Source organism: Phycodurus eques, chromosome 13 (assembly GCF_024500275.1).
Source record: "Phycodurus eques isolate BA_2022a chromosome 13, UOR_Pequ_1.1, whole genome shotgun sequence".
Classification (NCBI taxonomy): domain Eukaryota; kingdom Metazoa; phylum Chordata; class Actinopteri; order Syngnathiformes; family Syngnathidae; genus Phycodurus; species Phycodurus eques.
Genome location: NC_084537.1, coordinates 7,945,197 through 7,966,969, shown reverse-complemented (window position 1 = coordinate 7,966,969; position 21,773 = coordinate 7,945,197). Strand labels below are relative to the sequence as shown.

General features: G+C 40.5%; 1 protein-coding gene across 1 annotated transcript in view; it reads right to left on the bottom strand.

The window, feature by feature from the left end:
• Window positions 1-1,786: 1,786 nt before the first annotated feature.
• Window positions 1,787-21,773, bottom strand: part of LOC133411366 (integrin beta-1-like) — a 46,701-nt gene continuing 26,714 nt past the window's right edge. Inside the window, exons 7-15 of the mRNA XM_061693675.1 lie at window positions 18,091-18,186; window positions 17,917-18,006; window positions 17,701-17,841; window positions 15,528-15,730; window positions 14,448-14,686; window positions 13,002-13,224; window positions 8,517-8,749; window positions 7,140-7,306; window positions 1,787-2,052 (exon numbers count right to left, since the gene is read on the bottom strand). Of these exons, the coding sequence (XP_061549659.1) occupies window positions 1,987-2,052; window positions 7,140-7,306; window positions 8,517-8,749; window positions 13,002-13,224; window positions 14,448-14,686; window positions 15,528-15,730; window positions 17,701-17,841; window positions 17,917-18,006; window positions 18,091-18,186 (1,458 nt within the window). The 3' untranslated portion in view covers window positions 1,787-1,986. The remainder of the gene's footprint in view (window positions 2,053-7,139; window positions 7,307-8,516; window positions 8,750-13,001; window positions 13,225-14,447; window positions 14,687-15,527; window positions 15,731-17,700; window positions 17,842-17,916; window positions 18,007-18,090; window positions 18,187-21,773) is intronic.

The window sequence follows — 21,773 nt, the reverse complement described above, 5'->3', positions numbered from 1 at the left end:
TATATATATATGGAGCAATACATATACTGCATAATGATACCATAAAATTATATTAAATTTTTTTTTGTTACAATTTCTGTCATACACAAAAACAGAATATCTTAAAAATATATCGGAAAAAATAAATTGTAGGGTTTTAAATTAAATCCACATTTTATTCTAAAATGAAAATGTTTCCAAAATAGGGACATTTTCTAATGACAAAGTGTAGGATAACAATAAGATAAATTTTTTTTTTTTAATTCTTTTTTTAAACTGTATTTTTTCAAGGGTTAAGTAATATCAATTGTTTAATGAGTATGAAGTTGAGAATTTTATTTTGATGAAAATAGTCTGAATTTTATCATGACAATTTCTTTTGCACAATTAAATACAGAAGTCTTAAAATTACGAGGACATAAAACACTGTTGTACAATAAGTATATAAAAAATGTGAAACAAGTACATTTTATTAGTGAGTAAAAGTGCATTTTTTGTTAAACCCAACAATAATGTCAACAACAAAAAAACCTGTTTTAATGAAGCTAATATTTGTTTTTTTTAAGTGTAAACTAACCATTTTTTTCATCAAAATAATTCCATATATGAGGTAATGCTTTTTCATAGGTCTGGGTTTATGACACGTACAGAAAACAGCAGCCAAAAATGATCAATTATGTCAACTAAAATTAAAAAACTAATTAGATTAATATTTATCTTCGTTTTTTTAAACAATACTTTACCAGTATTCTATTAAAATAATTCCAAATGTGCAGAAATACATACAATTTTTCAATATTGAATGGAACCAGAAATCTTTTTTGGGTCTTTTTAATTATTTTGGAACTAAATCCCGCAATAAGAATACATAAAACAAACACACAGACTATTTTAATATAAAAAAGTGTAACAAACATTTTACTACACATGGCAAAAGTAGTTTATTTATTTATTTTTGTATCAGAACAATTACAGTAACTAAAATAAATCAATTTCAATTGGTCTAATATTCATTTTTTCAGGTCAATAATTTTTTTTTAGGTTAATTGCATGTCATAACATTAAATTAAATAACACAAAAACAACAGAATATTGTAATTGTGATGGCCCGCAATATGAATGAAGCACAACAGGAAAAAAAGTGATACATTTCAATTTTTTTATTCAATAAATAATTTCTGAAACACACAAATGCATTGTGGATTACTTTTTTTGCCCAAAAAAGGCACTTAAAACAACAGGTGGGATAAAGTGAAAATTTTTTATCTGAACAAATGTTTTAAAAAACAAACAAACATTACCTTCGCCCTGATCTTCACAATCCACTGTCTGCATTCCTTTCTTTGACAAAATTAAGTAAATGAGTTTAAAAAAATTAACAAAATGGCGTGTTTGTGTATATTTGGCAATGCTGAGAAGAGGTTAAGCACCTGAGTTGGCTTTACAAATAAAACTAGTAATAAAAAGTAGTGTACACTGACATATTTTTTTCACATTTCAACTGATTGTTCCAATGAATCAATCAATCTATCAACCAACCAAATCAAATCAAATCTAGCACCCTGCAACTTCTATGAATATGGCTTTTTACACAGAACCCAAACACACTGGACACAATTCGTAACCTCCACAAGTGACGACATGCTCTACGCACTTACATGACACTTTTTCTTGATCTTTTCTCTTTTTTTCTAAAATCCCATAAAACACTGATGGCTTGGCTTTATCAAACAAAACAAAATAATAAAAAGTTAGGCTATCAGGTACCAAGTTTAAAAAAAAAAAAAAAAAAAAAAAAAAAAAAAAAAAGATCAGTACCTTAATGAAAACAATACAAAATGAAATCCCACATTTTTTTTTGATGCAGAGTAAAATAAGAGCGATAGTGGCGCAAAATCAAACAGTGACAACATGTTAACCCCCCCCCCCCCCCCACACACACACACACACACACAAAGCCCCAATTTTCTTTTTATACAGTGTTTCCTTGGCAGAGTAGACACTCCATTATTTACCTTCGTATTTAGGATTGACCACCGTGGTAACGGCACTCTTGTAGATGGGATTCTCACCCTATCAGGGGAAAAGAAGAACATTGTAATATTTAGTAACGTAAGCGAAACTGCGCAAAATTTTATAAAGCAAATACTAAAGTGGCTTTGTACAAAGGAGTATCTGGGCTACACTAATTAAACACACAGTCATCATTTTATGGATTAAAAACAAAAATTTGATGAAATTGTTTTTGGAAGTCGATTCTCTGTTTCAGAAGGAGCAGTATGGTTTTCGTCCCGGCCGTGGAACAGGCTGATTAAAAACAAAAATTTGATGAATTTTTTTTTTTTTTTTTTTAAATGATGATAAAGCTTACAATAACAATGAATATTAGTTGTCCATTGTCATATCGCAGTTGGCTTTTTGCGGTCTCAATGTATCGTGGATTTTAAAATCCTTAATATCTATTAGGGTTGTTCACCAATGGGCGGTGACTCAAACTGGGATTCTAGTGGGCATGGAAAAGCAATTATCAATCAAAATCTTCGGATTTGAATCATTTTAAACTAAAAAATACTTTTCTGGAGGGTGAAGCGGCAGCCATAGAGTTTTCTCTTCCCGGTTCAACAGATAGTTTTCAAATAATCACATTGGATTCTTCATTTGTTGGACTATGACGTCTTTAAAGTGTATATATATATATAGGATAAATATATGGTCGGTACTTTGTGGTATTTCGTCTACGCGCGGGGTGCAAGGGTGGGGTTCTGGAACGTAACCCTGCGATAAACGAGAGACTGCTGTGTTTATCCCTTCCTGAAGCCATCACCTTATCATGGTGGAGGGGTTTTTGTGTCCCAATGATCCCAAGAGCTAAGTTGTTTGGGGCTTCACGCCCCAACTAGGGTCGCCCAAGGCAAACAAGTCATAGGTGAGGGATGAGAAAAAGCATACTCAAAGACCCCTTATATGATGAGTAAAAATATTGGACCTAATTTTCCCTCGCCTGGACACGGGTGACCAGAGCCCCCATTTGGAGCCAGGCCCGGAGTTGGGGCACGAGGGCAAGCGCCTGGTGCCTGCACCCATGGGGCTCGGCCGATCAGAACCCAAGCAGTTCTGTTATTGGACTCCTGTGCTTGTCACGGATTGTCCATAACGAACACCATGTTCAGACATAAGACACTTGGCACCTGGACACCCTAAGCCGTAGTTCGATGATCGACTTTGTGGTCGTGTCATCAGACCTGCAGTCGCATGTCTTGGACACTCAGGTGAAGAGAGGGGCGGCCCTTTCAACCGATCACCACCTGGTGATGTGTTGGGTCCGATAGTGGGGGAAGATGCCAGTCCGATCTGGCAGACCCAAACGTATTGTGAGGGTCTGCTGGGAATGTCTGGCAGAGGCCCCTGTCAGAAGAAGTTTTAACTCCCACCTCCGGCAGAACTTCGCCCACGTCATGGGAGAGGCGGGGGACATTGAGTCTGAGTGGACCATGTTCCGCGCCTCCATTGTCGAAGCGGCTGACCAAAGCTTAGCCCGTAAGGTGCTCGTGCCTGTCATGGCGGCAATCCCCGAACCCGTTGGTGGATACCAGCGGTAAGGGATGCCGTCAAGCTGAAGAAGGAGTCATAACAGGCCTTTTTGGTCTGTAGCACTCCGGGGGAAGCTGATGGGTACTGGCTAGCCAAGCGGAACACGGTTTTTGTGGTCGCTGAGGCAAAAACCCGGGTGTGGGAGGAGTTTGGTGAGGCCAAGGAGAACAACTTCCAGATGGCTTTGAGGAAATTGTGGTCCACCATCCGGCATCTCAGGAGGGGGAAGCAGTACACCATCAACACTGTGTATTGTGGGGATGGGGCGATGCTGACCTCAACTTAAAGATGTTTGTCAGTGGGCCCAATACTTCGAAGACCTCAATTCTACCGACAAGCCTTCCCTAGAGGAAGCAGAGTCTGGGGGCTCTGAGGCGGGCTCTCCTATCTCCAGGTTTGAGGTCACTGAGGTGGTTAAAAAGCGCCTCGGTAGCAGGGCCCCAGGGATGGATGAGTTCCACCTGGAGTTCCTAAAGGCTTTGGATGTTGTGGGGCTGTCCTGGCTGACACACCTCTGCAACATCTCGTGGACATTGGGGACAGTGCCTCTGGATTGGCAGACTGGCTGGTGGTCCCCCTTTTTAAGATGGTGGACCGGAGGGTGTGTTCTGACTACAGGGGGCTCATACTCCTCAGCCTCCCCGGTAAGGTCTATTCAGGGGCTCTGCAGAGGAGAGTCCGACTGGAAGTCGATTCTCTGTTTCAGAAGGAGCAGTATGGTTTTCGTCCTGGCCGTGGAACAGAAGTGTCCTCGAGGGTGCATGGGAGTTTGCGCCCAACCAGTCTACATGCGTTTTCTGGACTTGGAGAAGGCGTTCGACAGTGTCCCTCGTGGAGTACTGTGGAGGTTGCTCTGGGAATATGGGGTGCCGGACCCCATAATAAGGGCTGTAGAACCGGTGTCAGAGTTTGGTCCGCATTGCCAGAAATAAGTCGAATACATTTCCAGTGCGAGTTGGACTCCGCCAAGGCTGCCGCCCTTTGTCACAGATTTTTTTCAATACCTTTATAAGACTTTATAAGACAGATGATGTGGTTCTGATGGCTTCATCAAACAGTGACTTTTAACTCTCGCTGGAGCGGTTGTGATGAAAATCAACACCATGGTCCTCAGTCGGAAAAGGGTCGAGTGCTCTCTCCGGGTCGGGAAAGAGTTCCTCCCCCAAGTGGAGGAGTTCAAGTATCTTAGGGTCTTGTTCACGAGTGAGGGAAGAATGGAGCGGGAGATCGACAGGCGACTGTGATGCGGACTCTGTATTTGGTCTGTCGTGGTGAAGAAAGCTGAGACAAAAGGCAAAGCTCTCTATTTACCAGTCAATCTACGTTCTACCCTCACCTATGGTCACAAGCTCTGGGTCGTGACCGAAAGAACAAAATCCCGGATAAAAAGGGCCGAAATTAGTTTCCTGCGCAGGGTGTCCAGGTTCTCCCTGAGAGATAGGGTGAGAATCTCCGTCATCCGGGAGGTTGAGCCGCCGCTCCATCGCATCGAGAGGGGACAGATGAGGTGGCTTGGGCATTTGGTTAGGATAGGCATTTGGTTAGGATGTCCCATGAGGTGCTCCGGGCATGTCCCACCAGGAGGAGGCCTCGGGGACAACCCAGTACACGCTCGAGAGACTATGTTTCCCAGCTGGCATGTGAAAGCCTCGGGATCCACCGGGAAGAGCTGAACGCAGTGACTGGGGGGAGACATTTTATGAGGCTAAACAGCAATATCACAAGATTTTTATTTTTTTTTACTAGCAAACTGTCAATTTTTTTGTAACTTGTTAAACTATAATAATATAGGAATAAACTAGAATAATATAGGAATATAGGAAAATAATATAGGAAAATAATGCCATTTTATGAGGACAAAATTGTACATTTTACAATAACGACATGAAATCACAAGGAAAAAGTTGCAATTTCATTCAGCAGAATTGACAATTTTTTTTACGAATAGTCATGACGGATATTTATTTGTGAATATTTGATAATGTAAAACTTTTTTTTCATACATTTGTTTCCAAAAACGGTGGCCAACTGGTTAGAGCGTCAGCCTCACAGTTCTGAGGAGCGGGGTTCAATCCCCCGGACCCGCCTGTGTTTGCATGTTCTCCCCGTGCCTGCGTGGGTTTTCTCCGGGCACTCCGGTTTCCTCCCACATCCCAAAAACATGCACATTAATTGAAAACTCTAAATTGCCCATAGGTGTGAATGTGAGTGTGAATGGTTGTTTGTTTGTATGTGCCCTGCGATTGGCTGGCAACCAGTTCAGGATGTACCCCGCCTCCTGCCCGATGATGGCTGGGATAGGCTCCAGCACGCCCGCGACCCTAGTGAGGAGAAGCGGCTCAGAAAATGGATGGATGGATGTTTACAAAAATCATCAGAGAAACCCCCCTCCCCCCAGAAATTTCACACAAAAAAACTACCACGAGAATAAGAGTCATAAAATTTCCATGAGCATTTTGCTATTTTTTTTACAAAAAAAGGTAAAAATTTTGAATAGAATTCATTCCCATTTCTTCCAAAAAGACAAATATAAGTATGCAGCCAGTTTGCTATGGACATACAGTTCCAACATGCCGACAGAGGGAGGCGCCACTGCAGAGCAGGTTCTTGTATGAACAGATGCACAAACATCTTCTCAAGGTCATTACAGCATTTTTTATAAAACTCTTTTTCTTCCCATTTTTAACCGGAATTGTGGGAAAATAATCAAATGTTGACTGTTCCTAATATTTTACTTTTATCTCGATTGTGAGGTTCATTGGGCTGAAAAGTGAATCTTACTATGTTTGATGAGAATAAATGGTAATATCACAACACGAGAAACATTTTCTTACGAAAAAAGTAATATCACAACACAATTTTAAAAAATGTGAATAAAGTTGGAATTTTAAAAGCAATGTGTTGCAATATGGTTGTAACATTTCAACTGTCTGTTTAATGAGAATGAAACTGCAATGTCAAAAAAAACAACGTGGAAATATTAGAAAAAGAAAAACTACGACTTCACAGAAAGTCTGCAATTTCTCCAAAATGTATTAATAATATCTAATTTATAATTTTGGGGGGAGGGGAAAACACGTACAGTAAAAAAATTGAACTACTATGAAAAAATGCAACTTCACACAAGTAAAGTGGAAATGTGAGGAAAAAACTGCAATTTTACAAAAAATAAAGTGTAAATAAGAGAAAAAAATTGCAATTGCGTGAAAATAAAGTGGAAATATTACGAGAAAAAAACCTGCAATTTAAAAGAAAAAATCAATTAGAATTTTTACGAGGGGAAAAGACCTACAATTTTACAAAAAATAAGTGGAATAACCAAGAAAAAAATAAATTCTATTTCATAAAAACGAAATATTAGAAAATAAAATGATTTTACAAAAAAATCAAGTGGATACATTACATTTAAAAAAATGCAATTTGATGAAAATAAAGTAGAACTATTAATCGGAAAAAATGCCATTTCACCAAAATTGTCATATTACGTTTTTTTTTTTTTTTTTTTTTAAATTGAGAGATTAATGGTCCTCATTGACATTGTTATACGTTTGTAAAGGCGAGTGACCGACCGTGTCCCACTTGGCGTTCATCTTCTCCTTCTCAAACTTGGCGAACTCTCGGCGGTCGTGGATGATCATGAGCAGTTTGAGGATGAGCAGCAGGGCCAGTCCGATCAACACGATACCGGCGACCACTCCAGCGACGATTGGGATTATGTCAGGACCCGCCGGGCATTCTGAACAACAATAATTAAAAACAGCGCGTCACATCAAAGGCCAAAAAAATACAAACAGCTCTGCAAACATTGAAAGGATCAACTCAACAAGGGCCTTCTTTGGTTATTTCTTTTGTCATGTCACTACAGTACACTACAGAGGGACACCAGCGAAGGGGATTTTCAGTTCATGAGAATTACGAGAAATATTCTCCTGAAAATAACAATTCTGAGAATAAAATCGTAACGATGAAAAATTTGTAATTTTCCGAAAATTATCATTTTTTTCAATTTATAAAAAAAAGAATAAAATTAAATTTTGCACAAAGACAACATTTATGCAAGGCTCAGAGAATGTTTGCCATTTTCACAAATTGGGAAAAAAAAAAAAAAAATTGGGAATTTAAAATATATATTTTTTTTACAGTTACATGTAACAAAATGTTTCTTATCGTAAAAAAAATGTTACTGTACTTACAGAACTCTTAATATTAAAAGATTATCCATTAATTGATCTTCCGTTCCGCTTATCTTCACTAGTGACGTGGGCGTGCTGGAGCCTATCCCAGCAATAATGAGAACCATTTATGAGAAAAATGGCAGAATACAAGATTTTTTTTTTAATGTGTACAAAAATAGTCAAAATTTTTACAACACCAAAACTGTAATAAGAAAAAAAATAATTTATATGAAAACTATTTTACAAGACTAAACTTGTAGCTCTTCTAACTCTTCTTTTTGTATTATTGTTACAAAAAACATTTTAAGAGACTAATATCATTACAAGACAAATAGTAGTCGAATGAGAATTAATTATATATATTTTTGAACAAAAATAATAATTTTATGAGATATCTGAATACAATGATTTTTTTTTAAAAAGCTGTAATTTTACAAGACAAAAGTTGAAGAATGATAAAAAAATTTCACATTTCAGAATAACAGATTATGACAAGAAAAGAAATTGCCAATTTTACAAAAAGTGATGATTAGAAAAGAAATTAGCAATTTTATAAGAGTAAAATTTTTTTGGGCAAACGATTAAAAACCATGCATGTCCACACATTGTGAGGATTTTGACTCCACGATGTGATTGTCCGTATATTACTGTAATTCATGTTTTGTCCACAAAGTTTGTGCAACTTGCAAAAAACTAGGGGTCAAATGTTTTGACATTTTGTGGCCAGATGTCATGATATCACATTATGTTTCGGCACAGCATGTTTTGTACCCAGGATCTCGACGACGTAGACCTCCTTGGTGTCGTTCCTGATGGCAAAGGTGTAGTAGAACCAACAGTCGTTGGCGTCTCTCTCCTTGCAGTGCGTGAGGGGGAAGCTCTGGTCGGTGGGCTGAGGAAGATCCTTGCGGTCCTTCACCTTTCTCAGCATAAAGTCGCTGCAGTCGCGCTCACACGTGTCCTTTTTCTCACCCGCTTGGAACGCTTGGCACTGTACACACTCCCTAACCACAAAAAAACACAAAGTTAACCCTTTTTTCATTTGGAAATAGCTGTCACTTTTGAAATAACCAAACTTTTTTTTTCACCCCCCCCAAAAAAAGAAAAGAAAAAAATGCCATTTAATGAAAACAGTTATAATTATACACAACTAATTCTCAAAGCACTGATTCGATCACAACTGGACTGTTCTGGTTGTTTTACAGTAGAAGATGTTCTGCCCCACATCTGAGCATGCGTCATCAGTTCATGCAACAAGGCTGAGTTAGTTAGGACTCACTCGCCTGATTTGGTATGGAAAAACAACTATTTATGCTCAAAGTTGGAGGCACGCCCCAAACCATGTATGGTATTATTCTTTTGAAATGTAAAAAAAGGAGAGTCGTTAGGCTGCCTGGCCGAGAGGCCATTATCTGTCCACAAGAGGCATTAAGTGTAAACTCCCTTATTTATATTACATTCTATTGTAAAGTGGTAGTGAGGCTGCTTACGGTCAAGGAGGCCATGTTATTTGTTTTAGGCAGAATTATTCAGTTTCTTTGGAATGGATGAAAGAACAGCATTATAAGTGGGAGATGGGTGATATGATAAGCCCTCTCTTCTGTTAAGCGATGGTCTTTCCACCTTCACGTACAGTGGGTACGGAAAGTTTTCAGACCCCCTTATATTTTTCACTCTGTTATATTGAAGCCATTTGTTAAAATAATTTAAGTTCATTTTTTTACTAAATGTACACATAGCACCCCATATTGACATTAAAAAAACGGAATTGTTGAAATGTTTGCTGATTTATTAAAAAAGGGAAACTGAAATATCACACAGCCATAAGTATTCAGACCCTTTGCTGTGACACGCATATATTTAACTTGGGTGCTGTCCATTTCTTCTGATCATCCTTAAGATGGTTTTACACTTTCATTGGAGTCCAGCTGTGTTTGATTATACTGATTGGACTTGGTTAGCTCACAGTGCATGTCAGAGCAAATGAGAATCATGAGGTCAAAGGAACTCCCTAAAGAGCTCAGAGACAGAATTATGGCAAGGCACAGATCTGGCTAAGGTTACAAAAAAATTTCTGCTGCACTTAAGGTTCCTAAGAGCACAGTGGCCTCCATAATCCTTAAATGGAAGACGTTTGGGACGACCAGAACCCTTCCTAGAGCTGGCCGTCCGGCCAAACTGAGCAATCGGGGGAGAAGAGCCTTGGTGAGAGCGATAAAGAAGAAACCAAAGATCACTTTGGCTGAGCTCCAGAGATGCAGTCGGGAGATGGGCGAACGTTCTAGAAAGTCAACCATCACTGCAGCCCTCCACCAGTCGGGGCTTTATGGCAGAGTGGCCCAACGGAAGCCTCTCCTCAGTGTAAGACTGAAGGACTGAAGGAAGATGGTGAGAAATAAGATTCTCTGGTTTGATGAGACCAAGATAGAAATTGTTGGCCTTAATTCTAAGTAGCATGTGTTGAGAAAACTTGGCACTGCTCATCACCTGTTCAATACGGTCCCAACAGTGAAGCATGGTGTTGGCAGCATCATGCGGTGGGTGTGTTTTTCAGCTGCAGGGAAAGGAAGACTGGTTGCAATCGAAGGAAAGATGAATGCGGCCAAGTACAGCGATATCCTGGATGAAAACCTTCTCCAGAGTCCTCAGGACCTCAGACTGGGCCAAAGGTTCACCTTTAAACAAGACATTGACCCTAAGCACACAACTAAAATACCGAAGGAGTGGCTTCAGAACAACTCTGTGACTGTTCTTGAATGGCCCAGCCAGAGCCCTGACTTAAACCCAATTGAGCATCTCTGGAAAGACCTGAAATGGCTGCCCACCAACGTTCACCATCCAACCTGACAGAACTGGAGAGGATCTGCAAGGAGGAATGGCATTGATCCCAAATCCAGGTGTGAAAAACTCGTGGCAACATTCCCAAAAAGACTCATGGCTGTATTAGCTCAAAAGGGTGCGTCTACTAAATACTGAGCAAGGGGTCTGAATACTGATGGCTGTGTGATATTTCAGTTTTTCTTTTTTAATAAATCAGCAAAAATTTCAAAAATTCCATTTTCTTCTGTCAATCTGGGGTGCCGTGTGTACATTAATGTGGAAAAAAAAATAACTTAAATGATTTTAGCAAATGGCCTGAATATAAAAAAAGAGTGAAAGATTTAAGGGGTCTGAATGCTTTCCGTACCCACTGTAGATGGACTCTCTCACTCCTCTTTCAAACAATCTGTCTTCCCTGTGCAGAATTTTAATTTGATGAAGCCTGAGAGGGGAAACATCATCTAAGACAACCAGAACAGTCAAGTGGAGATCGATTCAGTGCCCTGAGTATGAAATGGCCTGGATGAATGAGAACATTCACAGGCATACATAAATAATCTCTAGTGCAAGAATAAATGTTAATTTAGAAGATTGAAATTTTATTTTAAAAATAGCAAATTTCCCAAAATTATGTTCGGCTATCCTTAGAAAAAAAAATTAAGTGGCCATTTTACAAGACCAAAGTTGTGATATTGTAAGAATAAAATGGTAAATTTAAGAATAATTTTTTTAACAAAATAGTGAGTCATTTCTCCCATATTAACTATAATTGTAATTAGGGCCTATTTAATCAACCAAATTGGCAGATTTGTTGTTGATTTTTATTTTAATTTTATGCCTAGATCAGACTACAGCCCCTATATTGGCCCGATTAGCTATCCCAGCCGATTTCCCAGATCGGGCCCAACATATTTTGTTGGCAAAGACATAACTTCTTGTAGTATGAAATCCACGATTTGGCCTTACGACGCCAAAATGAAAAGTCTAGCATGTTTGATTTTTTGGGGAGATCTTCCGTGTAGTGTGGCATGTCAACGGCAACTTTCCGACAGCGCATCTTGATGTCGACCAATAGGATTGTATATTGTGTCCGGTGCATCGCCTCCCGTGCTTGTCGTTGTCAACATACTTGCACCCCGTTGTCAACATTTATTCATGTGGACAAACCAATGTTTATAGAAGCTTTAGAGCATGATTTAACAGAATGCCAGCATGTTTACGTACAACCGCTAGCACTAGCTTGCTAGGCTACATAACATTTTGTTGCCTGCTCGTGAGCCGTATCATATTAAAAGTACGTGAACATACCTCAAGCAATTCATGAATGAACATCCTCTCCCGAGTACCAGTGACGACCACCACACGTTTTTCCTCATTTTGTCCCATCTTTTTTGGAACGTGTTGCAGCCATAAAATTCTAAGTTAATGATTATTTGCTAAAAACAAAGTTTATCAATTTGAACATTAAATATCTTGTCTTTGTAGTGTATTCAATTAAATATAGGTTAAACATGATTTGCAAATCATTGTATTCTATTTTTATTTATGTCTAACACAACGTCCCAACTTCATTGGAATTGTGGTTGTAAAAGACTGGATGCGGTGGTATCGGAAGACATGTCGTGTAGTGTCGCCACTGTCTGTCAAGATTTGATGGCAGTAGTCTGACATAGTGCAATCGTGAAAGACTAAATTTGTCTTGTAGTCTGATCCAGGCATTACACGTCATTTACACATTAGACCATAAAAGATAATGACATTAAAAAACGTTGGTTTATTCTTTTAATTGTCCAAAATTGGCCGATTTTTGCTGATTTTTTTTCTCTGTTGTAAAGTTAAACAAATACTAAAGGACACTGTATTGTAAAAAAAAATAAAAAATTAAATGTTCAGCCTGTACTTCATACCTTTATTGTTGTAAGCGTTAAGGGACGGAAAAATAATATAATATAATATAATAATATTTTATTCATTCATTTTCTGTACCGCTTATCCTCACTAGGGTTGCGGGTGTGCTGGAGCCTATCCCAGCGTGAGAGGCTCGGGACACCCTGAACTGGTCGCCATCCAATCACAGGGCACATATAAACAAACAACGATTCGACTCACATTCACAACTACGGGCAATTTAGAGTCTTCAATTAACCTACCATGCACGTTTTGGGGATGTTGGAGGAAACCGGAGTACCCGGAGAAAACCCACGCAGGGGAGAAAATGCAAACTCCATACAGGCGAGGCCGGATTTGAACTCAGGTTCCCAGAACTGTAAAGCAGATGTGCTACCCAGTCGGACACTGTACCCATTATATATATTTTTTAAATGAATTGGTCGATTAATCAGTTATTGGAATTTTATTCTCTCAAATATCAGAATTGCCTAAAAAAAATCCAAATCGGTAAGGCCCTAATTTCATTATTGCTTGGTTTGTACTGACTTGTGCTCCGCACAGACCCCGGGGCAGGTGGGGCAGATCTCGCAAGTGGGTCCCTGGAACTTGGGGTTAGTACATTTGCAGACTCCACACTCGCAGGTTCCTCGTCCATTGCAGATCTGTCCATTCTTGGCCAGGCAGGTGGAGGTGTCCAGGGAGCAGTCGCACGCGCTGCCCGTGTAGTTGTTTTCACAAACGCACACGCGACACTCGCAACGACCGTGGCCTGACAACACACACGCATATAACCACTCAACACAAACTTATATACAGTGGTACCTCGACTTTGGAGTGACCTGATTTATAAATTCGTTGAGTTGTCGCTCGACCTGTTTTTTGTCTTGAGTTGCAAGCAAGAGTTACAAGCGCTAAATTATTTGACACTTCCAGTTGATGTTTACTGTCAAACTACAGTAAAAATAAGAGAATAACTGTACTTTACCAAACCACATTAACTTTGTCTTACGAATGTCCACTAAGCTCCATGCTAACACCCAATGCAAAACGCGATAGACAGGCTAATCAAACCCGCATTGATATCACAGTGATTAGAAACCTTGAAACAAGTTATATTTGAACACAAGTAGTAGAAATACATGTACATAGAACAATACTCAATATTCTTCAGCTAAGATGCAACAGTCTCTTTCATCATCAAATACACGTGTAGTATGCCTATGTATTATAGTGCCCCCTAGTAGTGTGTGTGTGTACCTTTTAGTAGTTTGAAATGAACAACTGAAAGACTGAATTATATCGAACAAATTCCACAAGCGGCAAAAAATGTTCAAGGATGAAAAATGAATAAACAGATAGATACTAGGTATCAAGCTTTGTTTTAACAATGATTCAATTCATATCATGATTTGTGGTTGCTGATTCTATTAAAGGACGATATTGATTCATCTAGAAGAACAATACGATCTTAACGATTCAGTGGCTTGTAATCAATTCAGTAACTTTTTCGCCAAAAATTCAACCAGTGTGACTGTGAAATAAATACAGTAGAACCTCAATAAAATGAAGGAATAACGGATATCGAATAAAACGGTCCGTTGGGAGTGAACAATGTGTCCAAAAATAGTTTCCATTTGACGAAGTCTGCCAGTTTCAGAATTGTACGCTATTGTTTACTGGTGCTGTGGCGCAATGCAACTTACGTATTTCCGGGTCACAGATGTACAATATGACTCGATTCAATTCCATGAAAAGTGCCCCAAAAACACATATATCCATATAAAATCTGCCGTGCTTAAATCCCATATTAATAGCGTTATTTCCTAGTATCGATACAATAGATTATCTTTTAAAATTATTTCTATTTATATATTTCCAGCAAGAAAGCCAACAGTGATCGATCCAGTTGGGTTGTAGGACTATAAATTGATACATTGATATAATGAATGAATTGTTGACTCCTAATAGATATGTCATGGCCATCACGCCTACCTCCGCAGAGCTTGTTGTTGGAGCGGTCGCAGTTGAAGTTGTCGCACTCGCAGTACTTTCCGCTATAGATCTCAGCGGGGTTCTCTCTTTTCTTGCACTCGCAGGTTCCACAAACGCAGTCGCCGTTGTTGCTGCAGATGTCTGTGCCATTATCCTTGCGGCAGTTGGCATCCAGATCCTCCGTACGAACCTCGTCCGTGCTGCACTCACACAGACGCCCAATGCGACCCTCGTTGCACCTGTGGAAAAAAACAGATTCATGTAATCTTATGCTGTCATTCTACTACAACCTGTGGTACTACACTCTTCCCCATCCTTTCGCAGTTCAGCTTTTGTGATATGGGTATATCGCAGATTTTTAACCGATCGTTTTTTTATGGGTTTTTACAGTATACAGGCAAGTTTAGAGTTGCACAACTTCAGAATAGCACGATGTTGTGGCACCACATGCCGGGCAGCACTGAGCTTTACTGGAAGAGATGCAGCATAATTAAGAGCAGAAAGAAGAGGCTGAGAATGTGTTAAATTAACAGTTGTTTGAAGGTTAGTAATTATCGTAACATCTGTGCTATTTTCTGTTAGCCAGTCTCTGGCATTTTTCATTATACGTTACCATTAAGCTAACCAGCTTTCGTTTGACAAAATTTTATTTGGTTCAGTTAAGCATTTTGGTCTTTAAATATACAATGTTTATCCTCTTATTACTCATTACTACAGTAAATTACAACTGAAGCAAGCACGCTTTACATCTTTGGAAAACTGAGAGCAAGTCTTCTTTTTGTTTCCGCAAAGTGATGTTATATGATACTCTCCCATTTTCTGACAGTGAGTGAGTGCAAACAGGTACTAAGGAAAACTTTAAAATGGTGTTTTAATTAATTTAAGTGAGTTAAAAGCATGTGGGAGGGGTAAAACTATTTTAAAAAGGTTTTTGGTATGGTCTCTTTATATTGCAGATTTTCAGCTATTGCGGGTCGGTCTGGAACACATCCCCCATAATAAACAGGGGTTTACTGTAATCACCCAGTCCAAGCCCCAATCCACATGAGGACAAACTCCAAAAAGCACGTCCTCACTCACTTGCAGGCACCGCACTCAAAGGTGCCGTGGCCATCGTCACACTTTTTGCTGTTGGGCTCTCCCTGTGCCGAGCACTGACACTCGCAGATGAAGTTGAGGACCACCTCCACCTCCTCGGTGAAGCCCAGCGGTTTAATCTTGATGCTCTCCGGCTTGCCGTGCGACGGACACTTCTGGGATTCAATGGAGATCTTGAAGGTTACCTTGGGAGCACAAGGACAACGTCATACACAGTCCAAAAATTTTAAAATAAGAATAAAATATTAGGGCTGTCAATCAATAATTTTTGAAAATCAGATTAATCACACTGTTAGATTTTGATTAATCACAGGCCCCAAATATACCACACACACAGTGGTGTGGAAGTGTTTGCCCCTGTCCTGATTTCTTTTTTTTTTTTGCATGTTTGTTTCTCTTAAATGTTTCCCATCATTAAACAATTGTAAATATTAGTCAAAGACAACACAAGTGAACACAAAATGCAATTTTTAAATGAAGGTTCCAGGGGTCTCGTTTCATGTCACAGTCAATCCTTACACTTCATACGAAACTATGGTATGCCATGGTCCTGCTGTACCTCCTCAAAAAAATGGTGCAACCAAATCATGTGCTGGTGCGACCAGCTTTTTCAGTTGCAGTTCAGTGCTACTAGTGCAAAAGAAGAGAGCCCTGTAATATAAGACTAGATAAGAGCAAATATTTTGTCAATATAGTCAGCCAGATCTGCTTGGAATGCAATGTTATCAGTCTTTTCACCATCGCATTTTTGTTTGCACATTAAGGACAAAAGTCCTGTTTTTGCTTTAATTCTTCATTCATAAAAAGACCATTCAAGCAACAGGTTTTTCCTCATGTTCTTGAGATTGTCGGGTGAAAGCTGAAGCTGGCTACTAGAGTGGACTGAATGGGAGGCAACAATGGGGAAAGGAAATGCCAGTATTTTGAGGGTAATACCCAGTCAGCAACTTACAGTATTGAAAAAAAAAAAATTAAAAAATAATGAACTACTTTGTGGCGGCACGGTGGTCGACTGGTTAGAGCGTCAGCCTCACAGTTCTGAGGACCCGGGTTCAATCCCCGGCCTCGCCTGTGTGGAGTTTGCATGCTCTCCCCGTGCCTGCGTGGGTTTTCTCCGGGCACTCCGGTTTCCTCCCACATCCCAAAAACATGCATTAATTGGAGACAGTCACGTAGGCATGACTGTGAGTGCGAATGGTTGTTTGTTTCTATGTGCCCTGCGATTGGCTGGCAACCAGTTCAGGGTGTACCCCGCCTCCTGCCCGATGACAGCTGGGATAGGCTCCAGCACGCCCGCGACCCTAGTGAGGAGAAGCAGCTCAGAAAATGGATGAACTACTTTGTTTTTTGGAACAGTGAATTTAGTTCAAAATTTTGAATTATGAACTGAACTAGTTCATTTTTGTAACGGTGAACTTAACTTAGAATTAGTTCACGTAGAAAATGAACTTTCCCAACACTGCTCAAGGGAGCCTCAGTCACCATATGTGGCTCCTCTTACGCCACTGCACTGGGGCTCCTGGCATGCCGGTGTCTTGTGGCCGCGGTCTGTTGTCTGCTCTTGGTGCAAACAGATCCCTGAAATGGTATTTCCTTTCCTCACCTGGGTTGTGTGTCTGTGTCTGTGTGTGTGTGTGTGCGCGCGTGCGCATATGGATGCGTGGCGGGATTGGAATGGTTTTAACAATGTAAAGCACTTAAAGGTGCATTTCACTAAATGAAAATTGCTTTATACTGTAAATAAAGTTTGATTTGATTTGAAATACTGAAGGAGGTATATATGTAATATATATATATGTGGGAATTTTATTTCAAAAATTAGCAACTGTGAGTGTAGAATTTGGTGTAGAATTTGGGGAATTCTTGGAATGTGGAAAATAGTTGGCAAGATGTTCTAAATAAAAATTTAATTTAGGATGGGAAATGTTTTTGTTGAATGTCTCATTCACTTAAATGGGGTTTCTTTTTGGGTGAAAATATGGAATTCTTAGAAACGTGTGAAGTTTTGGAATGTGGACATCCTGAATTTTGGGAATATGTTGGAATGGGTTGAATCACTTGAGAAATTTGGAAGGAGTGGATCATCGAAAATCGGCGCAATACTAATATTCAAGTTTTTGGGTGCAGAATAACAACACTGTAATATCCCACATACCTCATCTCCGATGGAGATGTTGGAGCACTTCCTGCCGTTTTCGCCGGTACCCTCCACGCCGTTCTTACAGATGGACTTGTAGGAGATGGAAACTCCTTCCGGAAGCCTGCCATTTTCCAGAATGACTTCAGACGACAAAGACTGCACAAAGAGAATAAATCACATATAAATGGAATAGGAATAATGTGTGGCTCGAGAGTTAGTCTGTGCACTCACATTGTAAGCGTCAATGATGAGTTTGATGACGTTGCTGGAATTGGATGACAGTGTTCCCACAGCCGATTTGGGAATCAGATTTTTCAGCTCCTGTACACAAAAAGATTGTGTGAATTACCACAAGTAAATACATAACTCAATGTGACAAACATATATGCACTTGTTAGTTGGCACCTTGTAAACTGGTTGGAATTCCTCTGTGACGGCAAAGATAGTCTGGATGTTGTGGTCGCTCAGTTTCTGCACTAAATGGGCGATGGAGGGGTAGTCCTGACAAACAATAAACAATATTAGCATACAGGCTATGCTAGGCTAGGTCTACACATACAATTTATTTAAAAAAAAAAAACTTTAAAATGTGCATATCCAAAGGTGTTAGTCCATCCAGCCATCAATCATTCTCTGTACCGCTTCTCATCACTAGTCCGCATAACTATATGTAGAGTAACAATAATAACATTAATAACTTTGATTTATATAGCACCTTTCACAGAACCAAAGGCCGCTTTACACAAAGTGGACAAACAAAAAACAGATCAAAGGACACTAAACATTTTAAAAAAAAAAAAAAAGTGTGAAACAGTTGAGTTTTGAGTTTAAAAATATTCAGCGATAGGGCACTGAGGATTTCAGAGGAGAGAGAGTTCCAGAGGGGTGGGGCTGCCACGCTGAAGGCTCTGGCCGCAAAGGTCTGCAGGTGGGTGCAGGGGATAGAAAAGAGACCAGAGCTGGAAGAGCTCAGGTCTGATGGGGTGTCTGCGTGGAGGAGGTATGACAGGTACCGGGGGCAAGCGTATGGTGGAATTTGTAGGTGAAGAGCAGGATTTTGTATGTGATGCGGAACTTCACCAGGAGCCAGTGGCGATGAATGAGTGTGGGAGTTATGTGGTGCCAGGGCTTAGTGTAGGTGAGTACCCTACCCTAACAGGTATATTAGTCAATAGGGGCTAAGTTGGTGTGTGTTTAGATGTGGGGATAGGAGGGGTGGGTTTTTGTATGTTTCCTGCTATTTTGTCTGTTTTTATCTCTGTGAAGCACTTTGGGTTGCATTTCTTTGTGTGAAAAGTGCTATATAAATAAAATTTGATTGATTGAATTGATGATACCCTTGCTGCTGAGGTTTAGGCATACTGGAGCATGTCCAGGGCTTTGCTGGGTAGCCCGAACAGGATTCCGTTACGGTAGTCCAGGCGGGATGTGACAAATGCGTGGATGGTCATCTCGGCATCAGAATCAGGAAGTGACAGACGAAGTCTGGAGATATTTTTCAAGTGGAAAAAGGCGGATTTGGTGATGGATTTGATGTGGAAGTTAAAGGAGAGAGTAGAGTCCATGGTGACACACAGGTTCAGTGGATGGAGAGATGGAATAGCCGTCGATGTCTAGGAGGAGATTACGACCTTCCAGAGCATTGCTGTAGGAGCCTCAGTCTTGTTACTGTTGAGTTTGAGAAGGTTTGATAACATTCAGGTTTTTATTTCACAGAGACAGTTGACAAGGGCCTTGCGGGTGAAGGTGGGTGGATGGTCTGGTGAAGAGGTACAGCTGAGTCTCATCAGTAGAGCAGTGGAAGTTGAGCATGTAGACAGTGAAGAGGAGGGGTGCAAGCACAGAGCCTTGAGGGACACCATGTTGAACTTGGGCAGGGGTGGAGGTGTAACTGTCAATGGGAGAGATAGGGTGAGAACCAGGAGAGGGCTGTGCCACTGAGGCCCAGGAGGTGAGATAGGTGGTTGAGCAGAATGGTGTGGGAGACTATCCAAGGCTGTGGAGAGGTCAAGGAGAATGAGGAGCTGATTTGGCCAGTGTGAGCAGTGATGAGGAGGTCATTTGTTATTTTGATGAGGGCAGTCTCTGTGCTGTGGTGGATTCTGAAACCAGATTGAAGGGTCTCATAGAACTCATAATTGGACATGTGCTGGCAGAGGTGGGCAGCAACGGATTTTTCCAAGATTTTGCTGAGGAAGGGAAGGTTGGAAATCAGGTGGTAGTTATTGAAGTCATTTGGGTCCAAGGCTGGCTGTTTGAAGATAGGAATGACTGAGGTAGTTTTGAAGCTGGAGGGAACTGTGCTAGATTGAAGGGAGCAGTTGATAATGTCCATCATGGTGGGGCAGAGGGTAGGAAGAGAGGAGGACTTTGCTGTGGAGACCAATTTAGTGACAGCGGGGGGAGCCAAAAGGGAAAAGGAGGAGTGTCAACACTGAGGAAGGTGTACAGTGGTGGGTACAGTGCCCTGGGACAGAGATGGAATGAATGGAATCTAGGAACCTGCAACAGAGGTTGGAGGAAGCTGAGGGGTGGGGGGCATTGGGGGTACAGAGTAGCCAATGTAGTTCTTGGAACTATAGCCACATTTCCCAAGTAAGGTTGCAGGAACTGTTAGTTGTTGGTACTTGAAGCTCCTGTAACTAGGGCCCTACTTCCCACTTAAAGTTCCAGGAACTTTCTGCATCTGCACCAAAACTGCTTCCTTAGTCTATGTGAGACCCCTCTTTTTTATGATAATCAGCTGGGGACAAATTCCTTGTGTGTTTTTGACATACTTGGCAAATAAAGATGATTCTGATTCTGGGTGTAGGGCTACAGTTATCAAATATTTTTTAGAATTGAGTATTCTATCGAATATCCAATCAATTATTTGAGTACTCAGATCAAAATTTATTTTGCATCATTAAACACAATAACATGTACATGTTCATAACCTTTATGGGCAGAATTTCTGGGTGCAGCCGAGGCGTTGTGGGGGCCCAGATTGGTGACCACAGTATTGCATCTCTGCTTTTTGGAGATGATGTGGTTCTGTTGGCTTTGTCAAGCCACGATCTCTAACCATCACTGGAGCGGTTCGCAGAGGAGTGTGGAGTGCCCACTCCAGGTCAGGAATGAGATCCTGCTCCAAGTGGAAGAGTTCAACTATCTTGGGGTCTGTACTAGTGTTGGGAACGATAAACCGATGCGATCGGATATCCGTTCGTAAAGGCGAGAGAGATGGCTGTACCAGTAGCAGACTCCATAATTGATACAAAATCCGCCAGGAATCCTTAGACACATCGGTTACAGGGGCTGTGGACCGGATATCCCGAGGCTAGGAATAGGTTGCCTGAGACTTTACATTTTTCATCTCTTAAAACAAGCGCGAGAGCTCTCGCATTGTGCTGTGGACGTAACGCTCCGCTTACAAACAAAAACAGCAGTGGTGGGCACTACCAACACTACTAGTTTAACTGCATTTCTCTGTGGCGTCACTATTTCAATATCAAATAAATTTTCAGCAGTTAAGCTACTTTCGTGGTCTAAGCGATAGCAAAGTAGCATTCACAGACACTATATTTCTCCCGGCAGTTGCAAATATTGAATGCAACGTAGCGTTACATACCTTATCTCAAGGTGGCAAAATGTGCGCCGCAGATTGTAAACATGCAGACACTATGGCAAAGGTAGGTACATCTCGGCAATTCCCATCGGCTAAACACCTCAGCAAACTAATGCTTCTTCTCAAGCCCATTCAGTCCACTGATACGTTCCGGTGTTGGTACCTTGCGACCCCAAGGAGAAACTACTAAGAGGACACACAGCCAGCTATTTCTCGAAGCCAAACGCTCATCGAACTAAGCTAGTCATCATGACTTAAAGTTCAGAGTCAGAAAACACTCTAGTGCGCAGTGGTACTCCTAGCTTGAATGGAATTGTGTGCTAGACCCCTTGGCTCTTATCTATTATATAGTTTTTATACATTATATATTTTTTTACAGTGCCATAAAGCAAGTCTCAGAGACAAGTGGTCTTCTACATGTTTGAAAAAAGGGTTAGACAAATGTCATTTTATAGGATGGGGTTAAGTCAAGTAAATTCAA